The sequence below is a fragment of the Nannospalax galili genome, unplaced genomic scaffold (assembly GCF_000622305.1).
Source record: "Nannospalax galili isolate Female #2095 unplaced genomic scaffold, S.galili_v1.0 scaffold182, whole genome shotgun sequence".
NCBI classification, from domain to species: domain Eukaryota; kingdom Metazoa; phylum Chordata; class Mammalia; order Rodentia; family Spalacidae; genus Nannospalax; species Nannospalax galili.
Genome location: NW_008348662.1, coordinates 1,345,479 through 1,369,280, shown reverse-complemented (window position 1 = coordinate 1,369,280; position 23,802 = coordinate 1,345,479). Strand labels below are relative to the sequence as shown.

At 40.5% G+C, this 23,802-nt stretch overlaps 1 protein-coding gene across 1 annotated transcript in view; it reads left to right on the top strand.

Annotated features, from left to right (window-relative positions):
• Aff3 (AF4/FMR2 family member 3) overlaps nt 1-23,582 on the top strand; it is a 544,092-nt gene extending 520,510 nt beyond the window's left edge. The window contains exons 18-24 of the mRNA XM_008845867.1: nt 4,346-4,409; nt 7,071-7,207; nt 10,456-10,527; nt 12,019-12,112; nt 15,635-15,684; nt 15,810-16,033; nt 19,702-23,582. Of these exons, the coding sequence (XP_008844089.1) occupies nt 4,346-4,409; nt 7,071-7,207; nt 10,456-10,527; nt 12,019-12,112; nt 15,635-15,684; nt 15,810-16,033; nt 19,702-19,823 (763 nt within the window). The 3' untranslated portion in view covers nt 19,824-23,582. The remainder of the gene's footprint in view (nt 1-4,345; nt 4,410-7,070; nt 7,208-10,455; nt 10,528-12,018; nt 12,113-15,634; nt 15,685-15,809; nt 16,034-19,701) is intronic.
• Nucleotides 23,583-23,802: the final 220 nt, after the last annotated feature.

The window sequence follows — 23,802 nt, the reverse complement described above, 5'->3', positions numbered from 1 at the left end:
GGGAGGAAGAAAAGAAAAGAAAGCACCCTGTTTGGATCAAGTACTCCGGTTGCTGTTGTTGCAGAGAACTCTTGGAACAAAGATGCACATGGCTGTGCTTTAGCTTTGCAATCAGCCAAGCCTGGTTTCTGAAGTGCACCAGAAACACAGTTATATTTAAAATGTTTAATTGAACTTTTATTAGGTACACTCATGCATCAACATAAAATATTGCTATGAAAAACATGAAAATTTACATTACATAAATGATAAAAAGAAGCTAGTTTCCCACTTAAGAATAGATCTGTTTAATACTGAGATGATAAGGTTTTATTTCAGTGTCTTTGGTTACAATGGTGATGGAAGTTTCATTTTTTCTGTTTATTTCTGTATGACTGTGAAAAGCAATGCCTTTGGGTTGGTGTGCATCCACAGCCATGCTGGACAGTCTGAGTGGTGTCCCATTGGTCCCAGCGACTTTATAATGGTCTGATTTAAGAGCATGGCAGAAATCACCTCAGAGGAGAAAATGGGCCAATCTTCAGGCAATTTTCAGTGCTTAGTATAGTGAGCCCTCCATTATATGCAAAATGAGGATTCTAACAATCATGTTTGTAAATGGTCTTTAGATGGCTCCCAGTTTTCTTTTAACATGGCAGGTTACTGTTGTAACTGCCAGGGTATGGTCAGAAAATTGGATGTGTTACTTATCTGCAGGCACTGCTGTGAGTCTGTGGCTTGGCCTCCATATCAGCTTTGAAAACTGCATTCATGTGCTGCAGATAAAAACAGCATTGATTAAAGAACCCATATTAGGGGCTATCAGCTGCTGACATCTCTAAGGGTAGCTTAGAAGGCTTGTGACATCTAAGATGCCATAGCTTATGACCAAGAGAGTTTTTTCATGGGAATGAAATACATTTGAAATGGCAATCTTTTTAGTGACAAGGTGTACAAAACGGGACACAAAGAAAATAACCAAACTTATAGACTAGAGTGTGGAACAGATAATGAATGATGTGGAGAATTTGAGTTGCCATGGAGACACTTTCTGGCTATTGGGTGTGATGCTGCATCCTCTCAGAAGGCACCACTCTTCCCTAAGCTCAGAATAAATTCAGTACTATTCAAGAAGGACTTCAGGGAGGCAACCAAAGAGGTTGACAGCATGGTCCCTGTTGAAATGTATCTGTGACCAAGTTGCACACATACAATATCTATAGTCCTATAAACTTCTAAGGTAATTAGTTGCCTGGAAGTGTAGTATAAACAAGTGCTATATGATATCAGGAAAGAGTGATAAGCATGGGAAGAGTTCCTGGCAGTGGTCCAACTTGAGAGGCAATAACATTTGGCTCATGATTGGTGTTTGGTGAACACTCAGTGAATGAGCAGAGAACAGAGTATTCCAGACAGGGGAAAGAATGAGCAGAGCTTCCAAGACAGGGGTGGCATGTCATCAAAACAGTGAGGAAACTGGCCCAAACTTTGCTCAAAGGCCCTGGTGAACACCCGACCTGATTAAAAGGGTTAGGCAAATCACTGGAAACCTGAACTAAGATTTGGCTATAGCGGCCCCAAAGATTGATTCTAGGACTTTGACACAAGACAGTGACACAACGAAAGCCATATTTACAAACAGCAGTCAAGGAGTAAAGATCCACATGGTTGCAGGGGAGTCAAATGATAGGCCCCAGAACCAGAAAGGTAATGAAAGCCAACCTGAGCAGTTTGCATCTTTAAGAGTACTGTGAACAAGGAAACATGGACCACATCTAGTAACAGGGAGAATGGATGAAGATGCCTAAACTTTGCCCAACAATAGGCTCTGGGATAGAAGCTCAGGAATCAAATATAGAAAATATAGGCTTGGGCTGGAGAAGAGTTCTGATTATCCATATAGGGATATGGAACCAAAGAAGAAACAGTAAATAGGATTTCAGGGCAGTGAAACTGTCACTCACTCTGCTTCAGGATGTTGACAGTGAGGAAGTTGTATATGTGTTGGGCAGAGGATACATGGGAACTCTGTACTTTTGGCTAAGTTTTACTGTGAACCTAAAAATGCTGTAAAAAATAGTTTGTTTGCTGGGCATGGTGGCACACGCCTTTAATCCCAGCACTTGGGAGGCAGAGGCAGGCAGATCTCTGTGAGTTCAAGGCCAGCCTTGTCTACACAGTAAGTTCCAAGACAGCTGGGGCTACAGGGAGAACCTATCTCAAAAAGACCAAAAAAATTGTTTAATAAATGACAGAATGCATGAAATCCAGTGGGAGGGTGCTGATGGAGAAGAGGGTATGAAGAAGACTAAGATGTTATGTGTGAAACAAAAAAATCAATTAAAAATATTTTTAAAAAAACTGTTTAGAAGCAGAAGTAAAAGCAGTAATAACAATTATTTTTTCATTAAAAAATAATGGAAATTAAGCCGGGCATGGTGGCACACACCTGTAATCCCAGCACTTGGGAGGCAGAGGCAGGCGGATCTCTGTGAGTTCAAGGCCAGCCTGGTCTACATAGTGAGTCCCAGGACAGCTGGGGCTATAGGGAGACCCTGCTTCAAAAAGAAAAAAAAAAGGAAATTGCCAGAATTCAAATCAAAGACCAGTCAGTGTGTGAACAAAGGTCAATATGTAACCAAGGAAAGAGGCAACTGAGAAGCTGTTCAAGTGGAAGTAGAGATTTGTAAAAGATGAGCAGGAGAAGGCAGAGCTGGTCGGAGCAGGCCCTTCTTAGGAAAGAAACCTCCAGCCATACCAATGAGAAGCCCATTAAGAGGAAGAAAAGGTTTCAGACCTGAATGGGAATGAGAACAGCAAAGGAGCAGTGGTCCAAAGACAGGCAGTTTATGGACATTCAGGGAATCCTGCAGCTGTGTTGTCACTTCTTTGTGGTGACAGGCTATTATGTCAGCTCTAACATATATGGCCACAATGTTGGCAATATTTTAAAAAGAAATAACAGAAAACTAGATATTTTTCTTGCTCCCATGATTTTTGACCCAAAACTATTTAACTTTTTAAAAAATTTTATTTATTATTTTTATTTTATGTGTATGAGTGTATTACCTGCATGTATGTGAGTGCACACGTGTCATGCAGTGCCGCACAGGTCAGAAGAGGGTTTCAGATTCCCCTGAAACTGGAGCTAAGGACGGTTGCCACCATGTGGGTGCTGGGAATCGAACCTGGGTCCTCTGCAAGAGCAGTCAGTGCTCTTAACCGCTGAGCCATCTCTCCAGCCCCCAAAACTATTAATTTGATTAATTAAACGCCATGTTTTAATCAATCGATGTTCGTTGTCATAGTACGCATTGTTTTTCTAAGCATTTCTGATCTCTGCGAATAAAGGAATGTTCTGACTACCTGGTATTACAATGAGGTAAAAGACCCATTAGAATCTGAAACAAGACAGTTTAAAATAAGCATACCATAATAGGTTAAACTATCTATGACTAATGTCTCTGCTTACATCATGTCCCCTGGCTTATATCTGATATTCATGAGTAGGTTGAGTTTATTGATTACATAACGGCCCATAATACAAAGAAGTTTATGCTGATGATGTCTAAAGGATATAAAATTTATCTTTTAAAAAAAAAATCTATCAGACTAAGCATTTAAAGGCAATATCCGATGAGTAGCTTAGTGTGACTTAGGGTCATTATGCACACTCAGGATGAATTACCTTCATCTCCCAGAAGAATTAGCATTGGCCAGGGTTATTGCTTTAATAATAGACATGTCTGCTGTTCCTGTTTACCAGCCAGCTAATCAGCACTCTGGAGGATACATGCCATGTTTGCATTATTACAAGGTAGACAGCATTTTACAATTAACTTCATTACAGCTGGAACATAATCATACCACATCAGTTTTTCATCTTTCACTATGAGGCTTTAAGATAATTAAATATATACAAATACAACTCTAGATACCATTTATGCATCTAAATGGCACACTCATAAGGATAAATATAGCCTCACCCATGCAGTCATTATCAGATATAGTCACAATTTTTAAGTTAAAGGGGGATTGTTTTCTGTAACTATTATGCAAAATAAGATTTTTCACTTTTTTCTTAACCATACACTAAAAAGTCTTATTCACAAATTGGGCACTGGGGGATCATGTAAAAGCAATGGTAAATATAGACTACATCTATTGAGTGGGTTTTTGAACTGTTAATTTTGGAGAAAAATAATGTATTTTATATACAGTCAGTAATTTGAAAGTGCAAAAATAGATGCAATTCCATATTAAGCAGAGTTTTTAAACTGTGTTTTATGTTTCAATGAAAGAAAAGAATATTTTCAGAGGCTCTTGCAATTGTGCAATAACGACACCTAATGTTCTCTGCCTGTAGGCCCCGCAGTGCAGATTATTTTATGCAGGAAGCTAAACGGATGAAGCATAAAGCAGATGCAATGGTGAGACCCTTTTCTTTCCAGATTTGTTCATCTAAACTGTTTGTATGCAGCTTCATCACTGGGGCAATGTAGCTGGGATAATTATAAAATCTATTACAAGGATGGCTGGGCCTGCTAAATGGGAAAATGTTTATACAATCAAAGGCTCATAGCCCAATAAATTAGGACTTCAACCAATAATGTCTGACTGGAAGAAAGCTCTGGAAAAATGAATATTTCCATTTAATCTTAAGGTTTGGATAGTAACTGGAGCCAATGGACTCAATGGGTAGGTAGGCCTGGTTTTTTCCATTAAAAAATATTTTAGATTTGCATTTTTCTCTCTGGTTAGTCTGGCCCACTCTTCCTTGGCTTAGTCCCAAGATCAAATCTCTTTTCAAAAATCTTCACGTTCTTCATGTGTATCTACCAAAAAGGAACGCACCCCCTGAAGTGTGCAGCACGGAAACTGTCATCTGCACATAAAACCTTAAAGTTACCGTGATTTGATCCTTTCAAAGAATAACTTTCCTTTACTTGGATAATCTCCTGTTTGGGATAACAAGAAATAAGAGAGAACTTCTGTTCTTCTGTTGTTGTTATTCTTTTTTTTTAAAGAGATCATAAAGTTGTTACATCATAAGGTCTCATCCAAAAGGAAACCTTTCTACCAGTTTTATTCCCTTCCGTTACTGAGATCAGTCAGGGGCTAGAGATGAAGGTTACATCTCAAATACCTTTCAGAATGCTATTCCAGTGGGGAAGATGCATAAATCCTAACAGTCCCTCTCCCACAGCTTCTGATGTTGCCCACCAACATTTATTTGTGTAATGCCCACTGGCAGGATACACTGAGATAATGTAGACATAGCCCTTGAATACCAGAAAATACAGAAGAATGCAGGAATCGATTCTTGTTCACACAGCCCCACAATCCTAGTTACAGTCATCTGAAGAAATCTATGCATGGTCTCCCTCTCCCTCCCACACCTTAGTAAAGAAAAATTGATGCATGGCCATGATCAGGCAAAAACATCACATACTCTCACACAGTTACTCTCAGGCACCCTCACCCTCAGTGTCCTTCTCAAATCCAGCCAAATCATACCATTCCTTCCCACTACCCTCTTCAGTCTCCCTGAAACCCTCCCTGCCTCTCTGCAGCCCTGTCACCATTCTCCTCCTTCATGTTATTTTGTCCTTTGAGTTTTGTTAGTCAGTCACAAGCTGCCGTGCACATTGAGCTATTTCATGGTGCACATTTTCTTCTCTATCAAATGTACTAAAAGCTCCTTCTGTGTATCAAGTGCATATACCCCAGAATGGAGTGCTTTAGAAAACATTACTCAATGAAGTTATTTCTTTTACCTGAAAGTATTGCCCAGAATATTGCTTTATAGCCTATTATTTGCTAATGAAGAAGTTCACTTTGTATTTCTGTTTTCTAAGCTATTACTTTTAATGGAATTTGAGGGGTTTTGTTTTTAGTGGTAAGGCTGAGAGTAGTGTATATATGTCAGTTTTTCTTAATGAATGAATCACTTGAAAATTAAGGTGATTTTTGCAAAGTGAGAATGTGTAATTATCTATAGAGTGCATAGAACCAGGAACTTAATGTGTAAGTTTAGACTTGTGAGAATTTAGACCTATGAAGCTGATTCCTGGTTGCTGAAGCAAGTGAGACCCTTTTCTTTGCAGCAGTGTTCATCCACAGTGTGCTTGTATGGCTGATTCATAATGTAGACAATGCAGATAACCCCTGAAGTACTTACTGATTTTCAACTTTGTGTCTCATTTTGCAAAGGTGAAATAAAACCTTGAGTTTGTTTCCCCTCATTTCCCCTTCTCACTCATACCCTTTAGTAAGGTCCTGTTGGCAATAACAACAAAACACACAAGAGGAAGAAGGTATGGGGCGTAAATAATGTACAAGATGATAGTCAAGGCTCTGAACTCTCACAGTTGAGGCGTGAAAAACATGTATGAAAACCCTTGTATGGAACCAGACCTATGAACCTTGACACATACTTAGCACAGTGTCAAAGAACAAGGAATGAGTTTGCCAGACCATTGGAGAGAAGGAAACAGAAATACTCAAAGATGAAGCTATGAACCTTGTTGTAGCTGTCATATGAATTCTGTTTTGTAACCATTTGCTCATTTGCACCAAACCAGCAGCAACTTGAGAAAATAAATATGGAGGAATTACAATGGGTTCCTTTTATCCAAGGGAGATGCACTCCAAGCTCCAAACCCCCAGTAGATGCCTGAAACAGCAGATTGTGCCAAACCTTATCAATAGCATGCTTTTTCATATACATGCACATATTTGATGTACAATTAGGCACAGTAAGAGATTAGCAGTAAATAATAACTAATAATAAAGTGGAACAATTACAGTAGGAAACTATAATAAAATTTATTTAAATCTCTTGAATTGTTTATTTCTAGAATTTCCCATGTAATATTTTCAGACCATGATTGACCACAGGTAACTGAACTCTTGAGCAGGAAGCTATGGATGGTGGGGAGGGCTATGTCTATATTGCCTTTTTCTCTCAGCTCCATTCACAGGATTTCAGAACTCAAAAGTTGGGTTTCTCAAAGCACATAAACTATGTGGTGATGCCAATTTAAAAATAAAAAACTATTAAGGAAGACAGTGTTAATTCTGTTGGCCAGGTGGAGAAGTTTGGGAAGGCCTTGAACTACGCCGAAGCAGCCTTGTCGTTTATTGAGTGTGGAAATGCAATGGAACAAGGCCCGATGGAATCCAAGTCTCCCTACACCATGTACTCAGAGACAGTGGAGCTCATCAGGTAAGCTCTGCTTCCTGTTGGGGAGTTAGGGAGGAGGCACCCTGTGTATCAGCCACAGTGAACCAATGTTTATTTCCCAAAATAAGAATGGAGGATTTTACAACTTTCATATACCTTGCCTCCCTGCTTTCTGTGTGAGACAGGACAGCTCCTGCCCACAGCCCTCTCTGACTACCCCAGGAAGAAGCTGTATCAGAGTACCTGGGGCATATACCTGTGTCCCTCAACTAGGAAGGGGCAGGGTTTTTAAAATTCATTTCACTTCTAAACTTCTTGGGGGAAAAATTAGAAAAAAGAAGAGCTAGAATGCCTTATGGTAGAACACTTGCCTAGTGAGTGCAACTCACTGGGTTCAGTCCTCAGCACATAAGTAAATGAATTCATCCATTAAAAAAACTGTGGTGAGAAAAATAATCATAATAACCTGATTTTAAAATGAGTAGTAGACCTAAGTAGACATTTCTCAGGAAAAAAAAATACAAGTACACAAGTATATGAAAAATACTCAACATCATTAGTCAACAGGGAAATTAAAACCACAGACAGTCCCTGGTCTGTAGGATATTCATAATAAATATTTGAGGCTTGGGTAAGTAAGCAAGCCAAGGAGGCTGTAACGTCATGTCCTGCTTAAAGGGCATTCACACTTGGAAATGAACATGTAAATTACAGCTACAAAAAAGCAGCCTGCTGCCCATCAGACATATCTGGGATGAGCTCACTGATACAAGCCACCTTGCCCAGAGCCCATCTTGGACAATGCAGAACGAATAGCATCCCTTCAACTACCCAGACAGTAAAGACAAGGGCTTCTTCTTACCTGCAGGATGACTGAGGTTAATAGTGGGGCATGTTCAGAGCAGCTTCAAGAGGGGTCTTTAAATATTCTCACCACAGAGAAATGACAAATGAATGAGCTACTGCCATGCTAACCACCCTGGCTTGATCAATACATAATGTATACATGAATCAAAATGCCAAACTGTACCCGTAAACATGTAGTTAGTAATAAAGTGTCAGCCAAAAAAAAAGTAAAGAAAACTGTATGTTTATGGATCCTAATTATTTAGCCACTTAAATCTGTGCCTTTCGCACCAGACCTGACTCTCCTCTGGCCCACTGAGAGACATTAGAGAGCCAGGAGCAGGGGATATCCCTCCACAAGTGAGTACTTCCTTGCCTCCTACCTTACCTCACCTCAGGCACACCATGGGGGACCAGCTGGAGCCCACATCAACTAAGCAACCTGCTTGTGAAATAACTAGCTCCCAGGAAAACAACAGTAATATGTTCATGAGGACAAAGCCACCTTAAAATTCCCACCGCTGAGCACTGTCATATTGAGAATTACATTTCCAGCACTTTGCTGGGGCACATTCAAACCACAGAAAACACAAAAACAAAAGATGTTTGTATTACTGGATCCCCAGGAGAGGAAGAGAATGCAGCAGTGTTCAAAGGCATGATGGCCCAAAGTCTCTGAACTGTCAAAAGACAGATTTAGACGCCAAGAAAAACCCAGATAGGATAAGCCTAAAGAAATACTTGCCAAGACACTCATAATTATATTCCTGAAAACTAAAGACAGAAAAATCCTGAAAGCAGCCAGAGAGAAATCAGTGTGAAGACCAGTTCAAAGGACAGCACCAATTCAGATGAAGCCTGGGCAGAGGGAGGCATGTGATATTTATCCAGTGTAGAAAGAGGGAACTGTCAAGTGTTAGCTCTGGAATAGTAAAACTATCCTGTAAGCCTGAAAGGAAATATAGTCTCAGATTAAGGAAACTTTTTAACTCTAACAGACCCACTCTTAAATTCCGAAGGACACCCCCTTGTTTCCTTCTTGTGGTTTCACGTACAAGGGGGTGAGGAAGGATGTAGGGGAGAGAAATGACAAAAACAAATTTTACTTGAAAATGCCTGATTTTTTTGTAAACAAAAATTAATGAAAATAAAAAAAAATTTTGAGACAGGGTCTCCCTGTAGCCCCAGCTTGCCTGGAACTCACTATATAGACCAGGCTGGCTTTGAACTCACAGAGATTGCCTGCCTTGGCTTCCTGAGTGATGGAATTAAAGGCAAATATCACCATACCTGGCCCAAGTATTTTTTTTTAAACTGAAGGAACAAATATCTTCAACAGAAAGGAAATGGTAGAAGGAATCTTGCAATGTCAAGGAGAGATATACAATAAACTGTCCCTTCAGTGAATTTTATAAATCATATTTGATGGTTGAAATAAAAATTATACTACCATCTGGTACTCAGGATAATGTTACTTAAAAGTAGGGAAGATAAAGATTTCCACTTTTCACTCAGTGATAAAATAGATACCATTGGTACGTGTGTATTGTATTACCGAGAGCAAGGCCTATAAAAACTACAGAGGGATGCCCCCAGAAACCTGCAGATATGCACAGTGTGGAGACAGCAAGAGGATAATGTGACTTTCTTGAGTGATTTTCAGAAAGCCAGCCCCCTATGCTAAAAGCTTTACAAATCTATCTGGGCTAATCTCTGCAAGCTATGTGACTGCTGTGTTAGTCTTACTTTACAGATTAGGAAACAGAGGCTTAGAGATGTTAATACATTTGTCCAAACTCACCTATGAGTAGCTGAGCTGGGATTTCAACCTGGGACCCTCTCACTATTGCAAACGCTGCCTAATGATTATGAACAGGTGACTGGTATGTTACTGGGAGAAAGCAGTGGCCACAGTCTCCCTAATTCAGAGAAGAAATGGAGCTAAATGCAGTCTATAAAAGCCACTCATTTCTCCTAACACATGTTCGTAGACAGAAAATGTACTCAGGACAGTTATACTGCCATCAAATGCAAGTTACATAATGAAGATAAAGAGTAAATTACTCATCCATCTAAGTCCCTGGGGTGAGCTTCACCTTCATCCCTCAGCAACTCAGCCATAAATCGAAATTTGGAAAATGGACACCGTACTATATAGAGGAATGGTTCTTGAACTTGTATCACTCTCGACAATTTGTACTGCAGCATTTGAACTTGTATTACTAAAGAGCAGAAAGCAGCATGGAACCTTAAAAGTCATCTCGTTCTAGTTATCACAGTAATGAATCCTTGTGGAAACTGCAGCAACATCAGCTAGCTCTTAAGCAAGAATTAGCAGCATCACTATGATAACATAAGCATTGGGCAGAGAGAGAACACCAAAGGCTCTGTTGGTAATTACACAGCACTTTTTATTGCTTTGCTTTTTATTTTTATTTTTTCAGGTATGCTATGAGACTAAAAACCCATTCAGGCCCCAACGCCACACCAGAGGACAAACAGCTAGCTGCATTATGGTGAGTGCCACCCCAGCTCTGGAGAGTGTCCACAGCACCTGCTCCAGCACTGCACATCAGGTGCCCAAATGTAGCAAATTCCATTAGGCTCTCACAACCAGGCACAGTCCAGACCACTTTGTACTTCTGTGCTCTGCAGGAACTGAATTCACTGTGATTGGTGAATCCTGGGGCAGGGGGCAGGGGTACCACTGGCCAGCCAGTGTAACCCAAAACAGAAAACTCTAGGTTCAGTGAAAGACCCTATCTCAAAAAATAAGGTTGAGCCAGGTGTGGTGGCGCATGCCTTTGATCCCAGCACCCTGGAGCGGCTTGCTATACTTCAGCCAATAGATAATTGATCTTTCTGCACTTATAATTGTGTGATAACAATAACCTTCCCAAGACATCTCCTTAGGGCACCTCTCCCTGCTCCCCACATCACAAGACACCTCTCTCTTGGTTTCTCCTGTCAAGGGAATCCAAAATTGTTTTCTCTTTAAAAGTTCACTGCTCTAGATCTAATCTGAGAGATAGAAAATCAAATGGCATCTCAGGAAACATAACAGCTGCAGAAACAAAGAAGAGTCTTGGGTTGTTTGGCAACATTATTTCATCTGGAGTTTGAAGTGTTAGAGCTGTGTTAAGTTGTGCTTGGTATGTTGGCCTTCTAGCACGTCAGTATCTGGTCTCAGAAAATAATTACAAGCGATAAGCACCAGGAAGAGAGAATGAGTCGCAGGAAATGCTAAATGTGCATGTTTCTTTATTGAAATTCCATGATGGAATTAGTAAATTGATGCTGATTAATAATTACTATTAGAATACTAATATGAAAAATATAAATAATTATATAAAATACTGTGGAAAATAAGTGAGCATAATTAGTCTCAGCCTGGTATTTCTGTTGTTCATAATGCACTTTATTTGAACTAATTATAGCGTAGTAAAGCGTTAACAAGCAGAGGTTGTAAAAATCCGTGAAATTGCTATCTGGTGTGCAAAGCCAATAACTCCCCCAGAAAGCAGGGGAGGTGTGTCCCTCCTGCCTCTCGTGGAAAGAGCCTGCCCTCTGGTGGTGGAAGAAGAAAGCAGCCTGACAACAAAGAACTGTTAGCTGTCAGAAAAATCATCCAGTGGCAAATGTTTACTGAATACCTCCTCAGAATTTGAATTATATTTTTTATCTTTTTTTTTTGGAAGCAGAGTCTCCCTGTAGCCCCAGCTGTCCTGGAACTCACTATCTAGACCAGGTTGGCCTTGAACTCACAGAGATCTGCCTACCTCTGCCTCCTGAGTGCTGGGATTAAAGGCGTACGCCACCACGCCTGGCTTGAATTATATTTTTTAAACAAAAGGAAAGTCAGATACTCAAAGGAGTATCATAACATTCTAGATGCTTAAGTTTCATACAAATGTTGAATGTCTTGGAGTGACAGGATGTGTTGTAAAGCTTTGTTTGTGAAGGGTATGTTTGCTTCTTGAAAGCTTATTTCTTCTCTTCTACTCCAGTTACCGATGCCTGGCTCTCCTATACTGGCGAATGTTTCGACTCAAAAGGGACCACGCTGTCAAGTATTCAAAGGCACTTATCGACTATTTCAAGGTACTGTCCAGCACAAATGAGCACCATGGCTTCTTGAGCTCGGTTTCCCCCTGGCAGAGGCACTTCTGACAAACCAATCCATTGCTTTGAGGCTAACACCAGTCACTTCTGTTCTCCAGAATAGCCCCATATATGACACACTGGTGGCTTGCAGGTCTCAGAGAACAGGCCTTGAGAGCCCAACTGATTCATCCCCTGCCTTCTTGTCCATATTTTTATGGCCTCTAGACAAAGAATGCCCAGTTATTCACCCCAGTCTGCTGGAAGATCCATCTCTAGCACAGATACAAATTCCTCAGGTGTGTGTAGAACTCTTAGAAATAACTACTTAGACTCACTTCCCCTTAGTCTCTAGTAGCTGATCTAATCTATAATAGAAATGTTACTGTAGATGTAGGAAATGACTTGTTACAGCTCAGAGACCCTGGCTAGCAATGTGTGACCAGAGGGAATGAATTTCAGACATGGCAACTTTTATTATCTCAGAGAATTTTATTATTTTCAGTGAATAAAATACTAGCAAAACAAACAAAAAACTTTTTTGATATGCTGTTTTAAAGTGGACTTTGAGTTAATCATCTGTTTAGAATTTCTGGGCCTCTTCTCTGTTTCTCTATAAAATTACACCATCATTGTCTCTACCACCCCTGTGTTACCAACACAGAGCCTTTGTTTTTAATCCTTTATTCTCAACCTGCACTTCCTAGAAACTGTCGCCATGATGACCAGGCCATGATGTCGTCCCAGGGACTATGTCTAGCATACTGCCTCCTTTCTAATTATGCATGCATAGTAACCAGTGCTGAGCCAATGAGACAACTTTTCTGGTCCATTGATCTCAGTGTCCTAATAACAAGATATGGCATGGAGCTTTTCCTTTACAAAATCAGTCCTTTTCCCTGATATGGTAGGCACCCCTGTAAGCCTAGCAACTCAGTGGGCAGAGGCAGGAGGATCCCTGTAAAGTTGAGGCTATCTGGTCTATATGGCAAGTTCCAGGCCAGTCAGAGACACATAGACCCTGTCTCCAAACGAGAGAGAGAGAGAGAGAGAGAGAGAGAGAGAGAGAGAGAGAGAGAACATGCTAGCTTTTCAGGAAATCAGAATCTAAGAACTGATACTAAAGAGAAGTATTACAGCAAAGTAGAAACTGCTTGAATAAGGAAACTGAGGCCAGACATGGTTGCACACACCTTTAATCCCAGCACTCTAGAGCCAGAAGCAGGTAGATCTCAGTGAGACAGAGGCCAGCCAGATCCACATAGAGAGTTACAGGCCAGATGGGGCTACAGGGAGTTTCAAAATAATAATAATAATAACATTATAATAATAATAATAATGAAGGAAGGTGAATTCTCTAAGCTCAGGAGGGTCCAATAATACTTTTAAGGGATTAAAAGCAGTTTTCAGTGTTTGTATGTAGTCCATAAATATGTACAAAATGGAGAGATGACAGATCAGGAAATCAGTTTCTCTTCTGGGAGTTATTGGCATTTACCTTCCATCAAATCTACATTTTAAGTGTATTTTTTAAATGACAGATGTGAGTATTTACGGTGTACAGTTTGACGCTTTACTATAATTATACACTATGAATTAATTAAAACAAGCTAAAATGCACACACATACCATTTTTGTGTTGGGAACATTTTAAATCAGTGATTTCTAAGTACATTGTCCATCCCTCTCAGTTCTGGTCACATGCTTGCCAGAGATTTCTGGAACTTGCCCTTTCCTGTACCCACTGGATGTGGTTGTGAATGCTTTAATTCCAGCATTCAGGAGGCATAGACAGGCAAATCTTTGTGAGTTCAAGGCCAGCCTGGTCTACATAAGCCAGGGCTGCATAGTAAGAACCTGTCTCAAAAAACTAAACTAAGGAGACATTGTTCCTGTGTATTTTGGACATAGTCTTTAACAGAAGGGGAAGAGTTTGAAGACTTCCGTCTCCTTCAAAGACCTTTCATGAGCTGTTCCTGCCACCCTCAAAACCTTTTTCATGTTAGTGTTCTCATATCCAGAACATTGACTATGAGGAACACAAGTGATCAGTATCACAGAGGGCAAACGTGTCAGTACCATCCTGGCAGGAAAGGGGAGGTGGGGTGCCCTAGGATAAGTGTTCTCTTTCTGGCTCTCTCCATGAGATAGGTGAAAGTGGCATGGCTTGCAGCTCTTTCCTGTGTCTAGCCCTTGATCCTGAAAGGCCGATTCTTGCCATCTTGGTAGCTCCTGCACGAAAACCAAACAGGCAATGCCCCACCTCATGATGCTCCCTCTAGCCAAAAGAAATACGTGGTCTCAGGAACCAGCTGAGAGTTGTTCTTGCTCTGGAAGGGAGAGATCGCATGACCCTCACCAAGACTTTTACTCCCTTTAATAGTCCTATAGATTCTGTCCAAGAAAGCACAGTTGGGCTTCCAGACAGAAAATAGAACTGTGTGCATTTAGCACTTGACAAAAAGTGGCTGGTTGGTTGGTTGGTTGGTTGGTCAGTCAGTTGGTTGGTTGGTTTTGGCCAAAAAGATGGCGCAGTAGGTAACGATGCTTGCCACCAAGCCTGATGACCTGAGACCCACATGGTGAAAGGAGAGAACCCACTCCAACAGTTGTACACACACACACACACACACACACACACACACACACACACATGCACACACACAATTTTTAAAATGTTAAATAAAAAAGCATTATTATTACTTGTTTCTGTCTTGATGTAGTGCCTGAGGTTGAACCCAGGGGCTTGTATATGCTAGTCATACACTCAGTGACTGAGCCACCCTGCAACCAGGAAAACTTTTAAATGTCTGATGCAAATACCCAGTGCATGCAATGTAATATCCTAAATCAGACAATCTAAATGAGTCAAGAACTCAGGATGGAGCTCAGTGGTAAAGCTCTTTCCTAGCATGTATAAGGCCTTGGGTTCAATCCCCAGTACCACAAAAAAGGTATAGATAAATAAATCAGATTTTTAAATATTCTGTTTGTTAAGGAAACATTCTTTTGAGAATATTCTTTTACTCCTTTAAGAAAAAAAACTTCAAAAGTCTATAATTTGAAATAGATTTAATGACATACATGCATCAAATAAACACCTTTTCAACAGTTTCTGTATATAATCCCTAAATTTAAATATAAGGTATTTTCAGTATGGAACAGGAAGGAGTTCCTGTTCTTTTTTCCATTTCAGAATTAGACTCATTTCCAATGAAAACCTTTACATTGGTTCAGGATTCAACAGACCCTTGGGATTATGGTTAATTTGTTGCCTGAAATGTCTACATAAAAACCTATGAGTGAGCCTTTCATCTTCCCCCATGGGTTAGCCACACAGCTGCCTCCACACACAGACACACACTCTTAGCTTCCAGAAAGGAAGAACTAGCACTGGGATTTCAGCTTCCCAGATCGAGTTTCTGTGACTCTGCATTGACCTGGTGTCTATGGAGAGTCTTGCCATAATCACCAGAGCCTTAGCCAATGGCACTCACTATTCATATTTTTATTTTCCTGCAGAATTCATCAAAAGCTGCCCAAGCCCCATCCCCATGGGGGGCCAGTGGAAAGTAAGTTAACTTTTCCTAAGTGCAGTTACCTGTGCATTGCATGATACACCAGTGCCTTAAAGAGCTGCCCCGCCTCGCCTGCTCCCAACCTCTCCACTCTGGTTTTTCTACCTCTCACCCTCCAGGAGCACTGGAACCCCATCCCCCATGTCTCCCAACCCTTCTCCCACCAGCTCCGTGGGGTCTCAGAGCAGCCTTTCCAGCACCAATGCCTTGTCCCCATCGACCATCGTCAGCATCCCCCAGCGCATTCACCAGATGGCAGCCAATCACGTCAGCATCACCAACAGCATCCTCCACAGCTATGACTACTGGGAGATGGCTGACAACCTAGCCAAGGAAAACAGAGGTGAGTATACAACACCTGGGGAATGGGGGTTTGGGGAAATATGACTCAGGGGCATCAGTGATCAAGTTCCACAGTTTATGGAAGGAGAAATAAGAGCTGGCACCTGCTGCATAAAACCTTTCCTGACCTGCCCCCTCACTCATGTTCTGTTGTACCCTTATCTACTTTTACTCTTACTGTGGAAGAGCATATGGAATCAATTAGATGCAGACATACAGAGATATGGGTAAAGATACAACTGAAGATAGGGTAGGTAGAGATACAAAGTTATAAATGTACACACATAGGATGTTCCACTTTACGCAGTGAGCTTTTGAACATAAACATTATAGTTCCTTTAAATCCATACCCCTAAGACCTAGCCTAGTACCTAGAACCAAAATATCATACATGAATGAGTAGGATGAATGAGAAAGTAAATGAATATTACTAGCTCTTTAGTGTCCAAACTGCTAGCCAGGCTTGGTGGTATAGCCCTAGCCTTCAGGAAGTTGAGGCAGGGGGATCCCAAATTCAAGACCAGCCTTTGAGCTGCATAGGGAGTCCCAAGCTAGCCTTGACTATATAAACTAGACCTTGTCTTTAAAAAGTGTCAACTGCTTGCAAGAGAATGTTTTGGTGGATCTCTGTGAGCTTGAAGCCAGCCTGGTCTATGTAGCCAGTTCCAGGGCAGCTGGGGCTACAGGGTGACCTGTCTCAAACCCCACCCCAGCCCCCGCAAAAAGAGAGAGTGTGTGTTTTACATTGAGCAGTGAATTGTATTACCTTTTAAATAATGCTTGGGTTTTTTTTTTTTGCTGAGAATAAAAGTAATAGGGGTCAGGGAGATGGTGATGGTGTAGTAGGTAAAAGCACTTGCTGTGTAAGCTTCACAGCCTGAGTTCAGTATCCAGAACGCACAATGGAAAGAGAGAACCAACTCCCAAAAGTTATCCTCTGACCACCACATGTGTATCAGGGTATGTGCCCTCCAATAAACACACACACACACACACACACACACACACACACACACACACAAGGTAGGAAGGGGGTTAGCAGGAGTAGCAGAGAAATAAGAGAAGGTAATGAGGGAGAATATGACTATCCCCCCTCCCCCCTCCTCCCTCATAATTATTTTAGTTTTGTAAGTAGTGAATCTTTTCCATGGCAAAATTTGTGGAAAGGGATTGGAGAGATAGCTCAACAATTAAGAGCACTTGCTGCTCTTCCAACACCCAAGTTGAGTGACTCACAACAGCCTATAACTGCAGCTCCAGGGGCTCTAATGCCCTCTGCACACCTGCACATGGCATATACACACACATAAATACAAATTTAAATTTAAAAATTGTAGAGAACAGAAAAAATGTTTTGAAGTTGTCAGTATCTTATCAGTGGGGACTAACGACTACTATTCTATCTGGGTTTCTTTTTGTCTTCCCAAAATATTCATTGTTCTTCCCAAAACAATATGATACTGTATGTACAATTTTATAGCCTTTTTTTCATTTAACATTGCATCAGGCAGTGTCTCAGAAACACCCTTCATAATGCTTCTGTGATGCGATCATAATATGAGTTAGAGAATCATGGAGTATTGCAATTTCTCAGACCATCCCCCTGTTTTTAGACATTAAGATTACTTCAAGTTTTCTTCAACTGTCACAAAGTTATAAATAGTCTTAGATAAATCGTTCTGTTTTTCTTATTATATTCTTTTTGGACAAGAGGATTTTTTTGAGACAGGGTCTCCCTGTAGCCGCAGCTGGCCTGGGACTCTATGTAGACCAAGCTGGACTTGATCTCATAGAGATCTAACTGCCTCTGCCTCCCAAGTGCTGGGATTAAAGGTGTGCATCACTATGCCAGGTATTCTGCATACTTTTTTAAAAAATATTTATTTATTATTTTATTAGTATGAGTATTTGCCTGCATGTATGTAAGTGCACCAGTGCCATGCAATGCATGTGGATCAGAAGAGGACATCGGATCCCCTAGAACTGGAGTTAAAGATGGCTGTTAGTCAGCATGTGGGTGCTAGGAATTGAACCCAGGTCCTTTGCAAGAATAATCAGTGCTCTTAACAGCTGAGCCATCTCTCCAGCCCCCCTGATTACATTCTTAAGCGTGGGGTGGGGGGCTTAAATTCTACTTCTGTGGTAGAATTTGGAGGTCAATGGGTAAAGATTTTTGGTTGTTTTTCACTTTTTTTTTTTGTTTTCTAGGACATAGGGTCTCCCTTAATAGCCCAGATTGGCCTGGAACCCACTAAGTAGCCTAGACTGGCTTCAAACTCACTATGCAGCCCAAGCAGGCTTCAAATTCATAGTGATCCTCTTGCCTCAGCCTCTTAGGTGTTGAGATTCCAGACATGAGCCTCCACACCCCACTGTATCTTGATGTGTGTGCTATCACTTTTTCTTCTGAAAAATTGTACCAATTTACTACTCTCCCTCCAGCAACATGTCAGAAGCAATCTGAGCTCATTTTCAGGCAGTGAGATGATAGTGATAATCCTATGATAGTATAAACCTTCAAGGATGAGAGCAAGGTGTCCACAGAGAGATGAGGAATGGATGACACAGATGTATCTTGACTTCAGGAAATGGTTATTAAACCCATGTAGCATATAACATGTAGCTCAAGGTGTACCCTGAATGTCCAGTGCAAATGATAGGAAGTCTCAGGCCACCAGGAGAAGCTCATTAGAGGAACTAGCATGAAAGAGGATTTTGAAAAATACATAGCAAGTCAGTGTCTGAAATGGGGCAGGTGGGTATCTAAGGTAGATTAAACAGAAGAGATAAATGTGTAGAAAATATCTATTCAGTTTGAGAGACCATGAGCAAGCCAGGCTCCAATGCTACTGCCCTACCACCTAATAGAGGAATCTTACCAGAGGGCTCAATGCCATGTGTCAGGTACAAAGACAGTTTTCTTCAGTCACCCTAGCCTGTTCTTCCTCCTCTGTTCTGTGCCTGTATTCCTCCTCCCAGCCACCTTCAGTGTCTTCCCTGAACCTCTCCTTCCTTCCCTTTGCAGGTCTTCACTTGGTGTATATATAAGCACCTTTGAAAACTTTGTCTCAGACACATCCTTCCAGGGACCATTATTCAGTGGCTCACATATGATAGCAGAACAGCCACATGAATGTGTCTCTTATCAGCCATAACCCTAATGCAGAGCAAAACCCACACATGATTACCTTCCTTCCCTCTATTCCCTGCACCCACAGAGGACCTTGGTACAAAATACATGTTTAATGAATTGGCCTACCCAGAAAGTATGCAATTGCTAGAAAGTAGCTTAGTAAATATATCTTCCCTGCTTTCATCTCTGACTGTCCTGGTACCTCAGACCTTGGACTCACTCTAGGGGCACAGCTTGGGACAGTTGACAGTAACAGATAGCAGACATTGGGGTGTGAAGCATTATTCTGCTAGGAGAATGTAGCCTGAACATAGGATTTCCTTTGGTATTTTAGCTGAGCAAACATGATAGATACAGTTTATTTCCTTAGATGCAGGATTTTACTTGGTTTCAGGGGACTACCACGTCACATATACATGTTGGACTAGAGACTCTGAGATCATGAATGTTACTCTTTCTGAAATCATTCAGGTCCTGACTTCCAGGTAGCACACCTATCATGTGTAGCACCCTTCACACCTCTCTCTGTCTCCTAGAGTTCTTCAATGATCTGGATTTGCTCATGGGGCCTGTCACCCTGCACAGCAGCATGGAACACCTGGTCCAGTACTCCCAGCAGGGCCTGCACTGGCTGCGGAACAGCACCCACCTGTCCTAGGGATCGCATCCTTGAGCCAGACTGTGTTTTCCTCTCCTCGGTGGCTCAATGTTTCTGGACACTGTGCTACTGAAATTCCAAGCCCACAGCATTTCCCAAACTGCAGTGAACATTTCCTCAGCATCCAACAGTGGTCTTTTCTGAGACATGTGTGCTTACATGTGGGTGTGTGTAAGAAGCTGACTGTGTAATATATGGAAGATATACAGCTCTTCAGAACACATCTCCCTTGTCTAGTTTCCATAACCCCAAGCTAGATAAGTGATTTGAGGCTCCTGATTGAAGGAAAGAAAGCCACATACCACGTGCACTCACACATTCTCAGTCATGTCTTTTCTATCCTAGTGCTAAACCATTGACTTCTTAGAAAGTTCAACCAAAATCTCATGTTTTACTGAACCAGATGCAATACAGCACACCAAAAGCCTAACTGCCAGTTGAGTTGAACCAGCTCTTACATTATTGATTACTTTCAGTATTATATGCTTTTCCCCAATTATTTTTGGTTGTTGTATATTAATGGGTCATTGAATAATGAAAACAAGTCAGTTATTTTTGTGCCAGAAGTTTACTAGATCATATGTTACCAAACACTTTGCCCTTCCTTTAATGGCCTCTCCCCAACATTATCACCATCTAAACATATTATAAGCCAGTAGATTCCATCCACAAACTTTCCCAGTCCCGCCCCCAAATAGTATAAAATGGTACCAGGATTCTGTAAAAGTTGGATGCCTTTGAAAATTGGTAGCCACAAAAGCAACAGTGACTATTTGGGAGCTGGCATCCACACCTGTGTCAGTAAGCCCCCAGGCACAGGTGTGTCCTCTTCCTGCCACTGTGACTGGCTAGCCCTAGAGCCATATGGCTTTTTCAGCCAGTATGTTTCAAGTCTTTGCTTTCTTGCTATTTTTCTTGGCCAAATGCAGACATCATCTAGAGTGTTCCATTGCTTATCATCCAGCTGTTGCTTGTCAGACTGAGAGGTATTTGCCATCCTAATGCAGTCTGACTCTCACTTTTCGCACAGAATGTGCCACTGTAGGCCCTTAAAGCATTTTGATTTGGGGGATATTTTTCAAGCTTTCATTAGCAAGCTGCTTACACAAGTGCAGGGAAAGTTATTCCTGTGATGACCACAATTCTATTCAGATAGCAACAACCAGAGCCTCTTGCTTATGTCTTGTGCATCTGGTGTGTTTACATCTTGCCCATGGTTCTTTACTTTTTTTAATTGAGTTTACATTTTAGTTTTTCAGTATCTCGTGTACAGTTTTTGTCTGAAATTGTTTTATCATGTTTTGTCATACCCTAGATTTAGTCTTTTTTGTTAAATATATGTGATATGAAATATTAGTTAAAAAAAGTGCAACTCCTGAAAACAAGTTATATCTTGCCACACTTCAAAAACAAACTAATGTCCTTGAGTTACTTGACAGAATTGCAGCAAGTCAGTCTGAGGACGGTGGGTAACACATTGTTCAAAATGGCATTGTCACAAAGTATGTATCATAGATGATGAGATTTTCCTACTGTGGCCCTATGGGTTTGGTAACAGTTATGTTAACATTGTGTAAGCCTTGCCAGTAGCTAGGAGAGAAGACTGCTTTAATTCTCTAGCTCGAAGTAATGCAAAACTGCAAATGTTGAACACCTTGGGTGATTTGCAATCAATTGAAAATGAGCAACTGAAGGGCATGTGAAATTTGCATTTGACTTTGACCTTCAAGCACTTGAAAATATTAACAGTACAACTTATTTAAAATGCTTGGGACCAGAAATGTTTTGGATTTCAATTTTTCAGATTTTGGAACACACATACACACACACACACACAAAATGAGAGATCTTGGGGGAAAGGACTCAAGTCTAACCATGAAATTCATTCATGTTTCATATACATCTTATATACATGAAGGTAATTTCTGCAATACTTTTAGCATACCAGCAGTTTGATTGCAAACCATCACATGAGGTCAGTTGTGGAGCTTACCACATGTCAAATCAAGACTCAAAAAGTTTTAGATTTTGAAGTTTTGGATTCAGATTTTTGGAATAGGAATGCACCATCTCTATTTCCATTTTTGTATTTATCCACACGAAGTATGTCTTCCATGCCTTCCAATAACTGTTGGCAGAATTCCTGATCCCATCCTACATTGGAAGTCTGAATTGAAGTTAAAAAATGTCGAATCATCTTTTTTCCAAGAGTGAGGCTTGCTCTACTTACTCAAGGTGAATTCTGATGAAAAGTTCAAACTCTCATATGAACGGATACCCTTGGGGTCTGTCACACAACCCTGAGAAGCTTTTCTTGTTTTGTCCATCTCTAAAGTCAAGGCTTGGTTATAGCACCCATGTGATCTCCTTCCTTATCGAATCACAAAGGTGGCCTCTGGCCAGTTGTACCAGCACATGTTTGATAAAAACACTGATAATCTGTGTTTCTCCACAAAACTTGCAAAAACTGATTTTCTTGGGGGAACAATCAGCCTATAGGCCCTAGCCATATCTCTCGCTTCACCTGTGGAGCATGTGTCCAGCTCAATGTCGGTAATTTTGGTAAGGAACCATCTTCCAATTATTGCTGTGAAAGTCATTCGTAACTTCTTTACTTTAGCTGGGATCCAAGTTGAAATGTTTTCCTTATATTTTATGATAATAAAAGTATTATATGTCCATTATAAAAATTCAAACACTGCATCAATACAGAAGTAAGCCTGTGGTTGCCTCAACCCCTAAGATAACAACAGCTCAGTGATCTATGTCCTTCCAGAGATTTTCACATTTGAACATATATTTAGTACTGCTTGTTTCTATGTGAAAACCTATTCTTTCTCAGATGGTCAACCCAAGTTAAATTGACCTTATGTACCATGTTCTGAATAGATGTAATCCTTTATTACAATGTTAGAATTATCTTTGAGAGAGTAGCCCAAAGGTATTCCTGATCAAACTTTCACATTAGTTACTACTCTGCACACCTCAGACTCAAGAATTGTGCCTAGTGAGAGAGGTTTGGTTAAAACAAATATTTCTGGAAACTCAAATTGCAGATGGAAACTTGGACCCACTATCTAAAGAAGAATGTATTGGAAAAATAATCTGAAGAGTTGACAAATTGTGTACTAGACTGAACACATGGAATGCAATGCATTGAGACTTTCTGCACTAAAACTTATTCCAATATGTACAACAATGGTGTGTGTATTATATAACAGTGATGTGTACATTTCTGACACCCCATACACAATATACACAGTTTGTGTAAATGCATACATTTAAAAATATATATGTACAATACAGCTAACATGAAACGGTAGGATGCCTGACAGATATTACTAGTGCCTAATATTGAGTATAAGTCAACTGCGTGTTCACATCGCCTTGGAAGTGCAGTCATTGTTATAAAATTAATCAATGCAGCAACATTATTTATGAATCACATCTCTAAAACTGTGCAGTAGCATATACATATATATTTTTAAATAACATTTTCACAGTTTTCCAGAGTTACTGTTGAAATCTGTATCACCAAAAACAGAAAAACAAGATTTTTTTATGATGTAGCCACTCTTCAGACCCACTTATCTGTGTGCGATTTCCTGTTTGTAGATTCCCAAGAGACTTGCAGTCACCAGCCTTAATGCATGTACAGGATATTATTGTGACTTAATTTATCTGCAGTTTTTAATCCATATGAGATTGGAATTTATAAACAGACTTGGATTAAATATGTCTGCCTTTCTAAGGTTGCAAGTGATGCATTAAATGATTTATGTTGTACCTGAGAAAAATCGAGTTCTACGTTAAAAAAAAAAAAACAGGTTCTGTGAATATTTTGCAAAGAAACTTTACAATTGAAATATGTTCAAATCAATATTTTGGTTCCCAGTTTATAATCTCTTAAGAGGCAACCTTGTTTTATGATTTTTTTTTCTTTTTTCTTTTTGTTTCTTTGCCATCCTAGATATTAAAC